This window comes from Brassica oleracea, chromosome C5 (assembly GCF_000695525.1).
Source record: "Brassica oleracea var. oleracea cultivar TO1000 chromosome C5, BOL, whole genome shotgun sequence".
NCBI lineage: Eukaryota > Viridiplantae > Streptophyta > Magnoliopsida > Brassicales > Brassicaceae > Brassica > Brassica oleracea.
Genome location: NC_027752.1, coordinates 44453600 through 44462091, shown reverse-complemented (window position 1 = coordinate 44462091; position 8492 = coordinate 44453600). Strand labels below are relative to the sequence as shown.

The following is an 8492-nucleotide window of genomic DNA, read 5'->3' as shown; positions in this document are numbered from 1 at the left end:
TCTCTTTTATCTAGTATACAAAATATACTCAAAGCTATTAAACCTTTTTATAATTCTCCATTATATAATAAGTGAACATTCACTTAAATTCCAATGTGAGACAAATTACATTTGTTTCATTTTGTACTTTATAAGCAACCCACTTGGACCTCCATTTCTCATTCAAACAAAAATTTGATTTTGATATACGAATACACCATAGTGTCAAACATTCGGTTATTCCGACGAACTTTTTCGTCCGGAAACTTACCGATAATGGTCTAAAACCATTTTGTCAAAAAATGAGTTCCAACAAACATAACCCACATAGAACTCGTCTATTGGAAAAAGCGATTGCACTAAAGCCACTACACCAAAAAGGATGGATAAAGTGAATAGAGACTCCTAGGGTTCGGTGATAGTAGATTGTGATGAAGATGAAGCAGAAAAACAGCAATGGCACAAACGACCGTAGACAGGAACCAGACCTATAACCTATGGTTGGAGTTTCATCAGAGCACAGAGACTTGACCAGTAAAATCACGTAGAGAGACACCAAACTCATCCCAACATACTTGTAGATAACTTGGCTCTCGTCTTTGAAGACTTCCATCAATTGTGTGAATCCACATAGGCAGAGGCTAGCCAGTATGACCCAACAAACTCGACCCCGTGTGTCATTCACCCATTTAACTACAACTTTATCTGAAGGATTCTCCATTTTCCTTGTTTGCAATGAGGAAACAAGGAAAACGAAGGACAAGAACGACTTTGGTTTACTAAAGAGCGCTCCCTTTCTCTATACAGTTAGGTCTGAACTCTTTTTACTCTGTATACTTAAAAGTAGGCATGAGCATTCGGGGTCCCAATCGGGTTTCGGTTTTATCCATTCGGGTTTTGATTTTTCGGGTTTATCAAAATCAATCTCATTCAGGTTATATAAAAGTTCGGTTCGGGACCGGTTCGGATCAGGGTTAGTAAATCTTCAAAGAATCGGTATAATCCATTGTACTTTTGGGTTCGGGTCCCAATCGGTTCTTCGGTTTAAAAATACCTGATTTGTACCTATTTTGTAACTAAAGCATAAATAAAATCGGTTCTTCGGATTTAAAATACATGATTTGTACATATTTTAATAGCCAAAATATAAGTAAAATCTATTCAAAAATAAGAAAAAACATCAACGTGATCATTTAAAATCAAGCGAAAGAGAAACATAGTTAGTGATAGAAAGAAAACCAAATAAACGAAATCATAAAACAAAAACTAAGTTTTCATGAAATGAGAAACATTATTCAATGAAAACAAAACCAAAATCTAAAAACTTCAGGCTTCAACCGCCACATTCCACCATCAACCTTCATGTAACATATAATTATTTTAGAAGTTCAATAATATCTTAAAGTATTTTGGATACATATTAAGAATTAAGATCATAATTGGTAGAAGTTTTTTTCTGATTTTAAATGTTTCGGGTTCTATCGGATATCCATTTAGGTCCGGGTTCGGTTCGGATAATACCCATAACCCAAAATACCAAAAACATGATCCATTCGGTATTTATGTCGGGTTCGGATCGATTCAGATTTATTTTTATCGGATCGGGTTCGGTTCAAATTTTTGGGTTCGGTTTATTTGCCCAGCCCTACTTAAAAGGGCGAGTCACATGGGTTAATGATTCTCAACCACACGATTCTAACAGTTTTGCGATATAAGAACATGTTTATCCCTAGGATCCCACATAGTTTCTTAAGTACATTTTAGTGACTATTAAATTAATAAATTGTAGTTAAGGATCTTAGTTAAGAATCCCATAATTTTGGAGCTACAATGGTAGTTTCTTAATTTGAGTTTCTTAATTTTTTTTAAAGATAAAATTTATTTATAAAATAAAACATAATAAAGATAACATTTTAAACATACATTTTAAAATTAAAACATAAAAACAAAGACTGTGTTTCAAATCATTTGTATAAGGAGAATGAGAGAAGAAGACTTGGTGAATACAATGCTTAGTGAATAAAAATTTATAGAGCAAGAGAGAAGAAGACTTAGTGAATGTGACTTCAATAAAACTTCTAAAGCGAGAGAGAAGAAGACACAGAAATTTTTGATCGAGAGGAGTGTTTTAAATCTTGTGACTTGAATAAGTTTATATAGAGTAAGAGAGAAGACCCAAAACCAACTTGTGACTTGAATAAAATTCGTGTGACTTGCATATACAATCCCATCTCGTGTCACAAACATACAAAACCAAAACCATCTTGTGACACAAACATGCATAACTAATCATGTTTAATGTTCATAGAAGATTGCAACTCAGACTGAGAAAAAAAAAGATTAAACACTCACAATGTCAAAGATGTTGAAGAGAAACACGAAAAACGCATAGACTGAGTAGTAAACCCATGGCGGTGCCCCGACTGTACTTTTAGGTTTAAAATCTCCTTCACGTGTAACAAGAACGGTGAACCCACAATGCTAAAAAACAATAAAATCATCTTATTAGACAACCTTAGATGGTAAATACACCAAACGAAGCAATAATGTTTCAAACATAACGGGTTCTTTACCTTGCAAGAATGCTGGGAAATGCCAAGAGGTAAGTGGTTGTAAGAACAGGCTGCATCCCTGCTGGGTTAATGTTAAAAGGTATGTATGGCTCTACCTCTGTTATTGGAGAACCTTCTCTGCTCAAACGGTAAAAGCATAGAGCATAAACACAATTATGAGTAAACCACACGTTGCATCCAAATAGGCTCCTCTTAGCTATATAGGTAACAATTACAACATGAAAGAATCTTTTATCACACAAAAACTGATGATTACCTCGAAGCAGAAGCAGAAGCAAGTTTAAAGCCATAATATTGTAGTTTTATCTTCCTGCATTCCTCAGTAACAGCAACAGCGAACATAGTTACTACCGTGAAAATGCCCAACAAGTAAGGCAACAATTCGTAAAACTTTTTGCAGAAAAAAAAACAATGGCGCTCTCTTCTTATAAATCAATTGAGTAGAGATAGTTGCTTCCAGGAGGCATGTTGGGTATAATGTAAAGCCTTGACCATACGTTCTGGATACATGGAGTAAGAAAAAACAAAGGTACCTAAGATTTGATTAAGCATCTTTTGTAAGGTCTATGTGTAGCCCGTCAATATTCCCACACAAATCGACGATCGAAACGAGAGAAGACGGAGGATCGAAATGAGAGAAGACGGACGATCGGTGGTGGGTTTCGATCCTTCTACTATCCAAGAAGATGAGAGACGACGGAGGAGACACCGAGAGGAGCGAGAGAGTCGTCGTCTTTGGTGGTGGGTTTCGATTCTCCCTCTGTCACGGAGAAGACGAGAACGAAGATGGAGGATCGGTGGTGGTTTCGATCGGTCCTTGGTTTCAATCCTTCGTCACAGACGAGAAACCAAGAGACGAAGACGAAGAGCAAAAATAAAAGAAAGAGAAAAAAATATATACTTTACCTCTTGTGTTGACACATGGGTTCTGAAACCTAATAATCGATCACCAAATTTTCTATTTAAGGATCGGTAATACCTCATTTGTTTTGTTTTCATTTAATTAAATCACTTATTATCATTAAGAAATCCTTTAAAGATCAGGGATAAACATGGTCTAAGATTTATTTTCAACAAACACCAGAATTCATAGCGTTTGGCTCTGAAACAAACTAAATTAATCGTCGCAAATACTACGATGGAAAAGTATATCAAAAATCTTTTCATTAATCTATAAATGCTTAGTTTAATATATAGCTTTCATAATCATCACTTTGACAGCTCAAACTTCTATTAATAAATTACACGTTGATAACTAAAACTCCAAAACATATATTGAAACTACAAAACATATTTTAATTTTTTAAGCAAAAAAAAAAAACATATTTTAATTTAAAGAAGAAAAATATATCACACGCCCACGTCGTGCATGATAAAAAATGAACAATGCAATGCATCAGCCCATTAATCAAATCAAATAATACGATTCGGTTAAGACGAAAAGATATGATTCCAGGGGACCCACTTGTATAAAAGATAAGTCTCTCAGGTCCTGTCTCAACCTTTCGTCTCTCCTCCCCCGTACCTTCTAACTTCTCCGACGATCACAGACAGCCGGCGGAAAAAGGAGAAGCGACTGAGATTCACGCAATGGCATCAGTTCACTCTACCCTCACATACTGGCTCGTGAACCACCCCAACATCGTCAATTTCACGTGGACCGAAGGTGAAACTCTTGGCTCCACCGTCCTCTTCGTGTCCGTTGTAGTCTCAGTCTACCTCTCCGCCACGTTACTCCTCCGATCCTCCATCGATTCACTCCCTTCTCTCGGTCCCACAATTCTCAAACCACTCACAGCCCTCCACAGCCTCATCCTCTGCCTTCTCTCTTTGATCATGGCCATTGGTTGCACTCTCTCCATCACCACAGATCCGACAGCAAGTTTGTTCAACGCGATCTGTTTCCCATTGGACGTGAAACCTAGCGGACCGCTTTTCTTCTGGGCTCAAGTCTTCTATCTCTCGAAGATACTCGAGTTCGGAGACACAATCCTCATCATACTCGGCAAATCAATCCAACGGCTGTCCTTCCTCCACGTGTACCACCACGCGACGGTTGTGGTCATGTGCTTCCTCTGGCTGAGGACCCGCCAGTCGATGTTTCCCATTGCGCTCGTGACTAATTCGACGGTTCATGTAATCATGTACGGCTATTACTTTCTTTGCGCTGTTGGGTCGAGGCCGAGGTGGAAGAGGTTAGTGACGGATTGTCAGATTGTGCAGTTTGTTTTCAGCTTCGGGTTGTCCGGTTGGATGCTCCGAGAGCATTTGTTCGGGTCGGGTTGCTCTGGGATTTGGGGGTGGTGTTTCAACGCTGCGTTTAATGCTTCTCTTTTGGCTTTATTCTTTAACTTCCATTCCAAGAACTATGCTAAAAAGACTAGCAGACAGGGAGACTGCAAAAGCGATTAAGTTTAGTTGTGTCTTGTCTTGTCTTACATTGTTTGAAATTGTTTTATGAATAAGCTGTCACAGATCATAAAATGGATTCGTTGTCTGATTCATTGTTTCGTAAAGCTGAACACTGATATTAGCCTACAGATACACCAAGTTTTTGGCTAATCAAGTAAGTAAAGCAGCTACTACCTCTGTCTCGACAGTCGCATTCCCTTGTCTTTCAGACAACGGTGTAGGAACCACGGTTTCAAGAGCCGTTGCTGCTACAGTGTCTGGGTTCACGATAGACTCAACTGGTGGTTTAATATCTAACCCAAAACATGTGGTGGCTTTTCATTAACCTGCTCCGGCTATAGCTCATGCTATGCTACAACATGGTGGCCGAACCAATATCAAATAACCAAATACAAATCTAGGACATTCTTCAATAAATATATATAAACCAACAACGTTTTGCTTACAGAATGGTTTTGAATCAAATTAAATCACCAGTCAGAGTAGATTTAACTCACTTGGAATAACCTCCACATCTGAGTTTTGAATCAAGGAAGCGTAAATCAGAGTAATTATGTATGTACATCAAATAAACTGAAAAAAAAAACTTTGTGAACAAAGTAGATGCCGCGTCTACCATTAGTATGTCAAAGCTTTATTCACTATATCCTGAGCTGGGACATTTTCTCAGGGCAAAGGCTCTTGTGAATCTCCAAGGCGCGACAAGTGCAAGTAAGCATCAGTCCCTGCAATTTTTTTTAAATACACATAAATTAAAACTATCTTTGATGAATATGATCTCAAAACATGAAATGGAAGAAGTGTATTACTCACCGTATCCTTCCATGGATATGATCTGCAAATCTCCACCAAAATAACGAGCATACAAGCGACTAATTGGCAGACCATAACCATAACCAGCCATAATCACGGGAACATCAGCTGTTCCAAATTCCATTTCCTCTTCAAGCGGGTTCGTTGCCGTGCTGTAAAGATAGGTGAATATCTTGGGGAGACCGCTTCTCGGTATACCTCCACCTTCATCTGAGACCTATTACATTCACCCACAACAACAGTCAACAAAAGACAAAACGCCTTGCACAAAGGAGAAAGCAAATAACCTTTATGGTAACATCTTCGATTCCATCAGCAACTATAATGCGGACTGGTGGTGCAACTCTATCGGAATCAACATACCGCTCTTGGACAGCACGTAGAGAGTTCTTGACTAGCTCATACACCATAAGATGCAAATGGGTTGGCACATACCTGTCAAAAAGAGTAGAAAAAAGTAAGTTCGAAGCAACAGAATGAATCCAAAGAAGAAAACAAGCGGACAAAAACTCACGGAAAGGTGAAACTTGGATCACCATATATGTTGATTTCCGGAGCAGAACCATACTCTCTATAACAAATAGACCGTGCATCTTCGGTAGCGTTCCTCGCTACCTCCATAGGAGACATCTTAGTGTGTATGTAACCCACACAATGACGTGGCGGATTTGGATTATGCAACTCAACATGCTGCCCTGAGAATTTTTCATTTTATAAAACGAAGATGTTTCAGTTGAGTGGAAAGAGAGAACAGAGAGAGAAATTAAAATTAAAAAAAAACAAGTCTTTACCGATAAGGTTACGGACGCCTATACGAGACAAGTAGAAGCGATCAAGAAACTGATGAATCTCGTCAAGATTCTCGTAGAAATGGACTCCTTTCTTGAGCTGGTTAACACCGAGAGCCATCATGGGAACCACATTGTTGTGCCTAACTTTGACGGCCTTGATCATCTGAGTGAAGTCCTTCTCGTCCGCCGTGTCTTTGATCTCGGGAAACGCTCTCATGTCCCTGAATGATTCCAGATACCAATCCCTTACCTACCAAAACATCAGAGATGGGCTACATAAGACATCATCATTTCACAAAAGCTATTGAAAAAGAGTGCCAAAATTGCCAAATCTTATGTCAATCCAGAGATTGCACATCAAAAACTGTTCTAAGGATTCCCTTTCACTGTAGCACCACAAACATTAAAAGCCTTCACACAATATCTAATTTTATATTTCATCGAATTTAAATAATTAGAAATGAATGTTCAAGTTCACAATCCGAGCTCTGGTACCACATTAAATTGTAGTTTATTATAGATTTCCAATTTAAAACCGACAATAACTGAATTGGTCCTAACCATTTTATTCCATTCATTAAACAACTTCATTACAACTCGAAGAACCAAACTCATCGGGGGTGACGGTTGATAAGTGTCGAGGCGATCATCAGGAACTAGGTACTCTAGAAATGATGTGGGAATTCTAGACATCCGAGGAAACGAGGAGAACCTCAAGTTCTCGTGGCTATCATTGAAGGTTGAGAACGGCAACCGATTTCTGGGGAGTCTAAAAATGGATTAGCCGAACGTGGGTGGGCGAAGCTAGTTTTAGTAATAATACAGACTTGGAAACTTTTGTTCAATTCGATCTTGTAACCGAAACCGATCCCTCGTTTTTAATATAAATTTCATTTTTTTTTAAGAAAAAAGAACCAAACTCATGTAGGGTATAGAAATTCTTCAAAGCCTATTAGATTTGAAATTCGATCGAAACACAATCGCAATACTCACAAGAATCAAACAGTAAACCGGAATAAACCAATGTAACGATCAAACAATTCGATTCCAGCAAAATTCTACAAAACCTAACCGATTCGAACCAGAAACTCGAACGAAAATACTCGCAAGAACACCACCGGAAACGTTACCTTCAAGACGGCAGGTTTCTCGGAGAGACCGTAAGGCAGCGTCTCGAGTTCGATCGCTCTCCTCGCGACGCGAATGGGAAGCTCCTTGTGGAGAAACTGCGCGGAGATCAAAAGGTTCTTCTCGGTGGGGGTGGAACCGAACTCCATCATGTACCTGAGGCTAACGCCCGTCTGCTTCATGCATCCCCATTTGTGAAGATCCTCGATCAAGCTCTTAGGAAATATCATCTTCACCAACCCTAACTTCTTCTTTGTCGTCGCACTCAACCGTTCTCATCGACTGCAGGAAACCTCGAAAATGATTGGACATGCAGAAAAGAGAGAGAGAGAGAGAGAGAGGATTGGCTTTGAAAATGGTAAATTGATTGGTGGATGGTAATTAATAAACGTTACGGAAATAGGTTGCCCGCTAATTCCATGGATTAGGATTTTTTTTACTATTACGAGTTTGTTTGAGTGATCGTGTGGTATTGGCTTTGCTTGTTTTAATATTTTACGTTATTTGCCTTTTTTGAAAGTTAAAGTTATTTATTTTATATTGTAAAATAAAGCTTCTATTGGTAACCATAGTTCCACGAAAAAATAGTTAAACTGCGAAAAAAATAATTAAAATATTTTTTATGGTATTTACTTTATTATAAGAAAAAAAACAAATATCAATAATTAATATTTATTTAAAATACTTATTATAAATATTTAGTTTGTTTTTCAATACGTTTTAATAATAGATTAACATTTTATAATATTTAAAACAAATTATAGTATAATTTTATTTACAACATCACTATTTACTA

The 8492-nt window shown here is 37.9% G+C and overlaps 2 protein-coding genes across 2 annotated transcripts; one reads left to right on the top strand and one right to left on the bottom strand.

The window, feature by feature from the left end:
- Window positions 1-3980: 3980 nt before the first annotated feature.
- On the top strand, window positions 3981-5056 carry LOC106292797 (elongation of fatty acids protein 3-like). The gene has a single exon (XM_013728454.1). The coding sequence runs from the start codon at window positions 4143-4145 to the stop codon at window positions 4962-4964; it is 822 nt and encodes a 273-aa protein (XP_013583908.1). The 5' UTR covers window positions 3981-4142; the 3' UTR covers window positions 4965-5056.
- A 313-nt stretch (window positions 5057-5369) lies between these two features.
- Window positions 5370-8060, bottom strand: LOC106292637 (pyruvate dehydrogenase (acetyl-transferring) kinase, mitochondrial-like). Its single transcript, XM_013728262.1, has 6 exons — window positions 7699-8060; window positions 6569-6818; window positions 6292-6472; window positions 6065-6212; window positions 5778-5994; window positions 5370-5689 (listed from the first exon to the last, which is right to left on the bottom strand). Exons 1-6 carry the CDS (start codon window positions 7924-7926, stop codon window positions 5631-5633), a joined length of 1083 nt encoding a protein of 360 aa, XP_013583716.1. The 5' UTR covers window positions 7927-8060; the 3' UTR covers window positions 5370-5630.
- Between the last annotated feature and the right edge of the window lie 432 nt (window positions 8061-8492).

Coding starts and splice junctions, on each gene's coding strand:
- LOC106292797 (XM_013728454.1), top strand. CDS start 4,143: ATGGCATCAGTTCACTCTACCCTCACATACTGGCTCGTGAACCACCCC.
- LOC106292637 (XM_013728262.1), bottom strand. CDS start 7,926: ATGATATTTCCTAAGAGCTTGATCGAGGATCTTCACAAATGGGGATGC. Junction 6,473..6,568: donor AGGCGTCCGTAACCTTATCG/GTAAAGACTTGT, acceptor AAAAATTCTCAG/GGCAGCATGTTGAGTTGCAT. Junction 5,690..5,777: donor CATATCCATGGAAGGATACG/GTGAGTAATACA, acceptor AAAAAATTGCAG/GGACTGATGCTTACTTGCAC.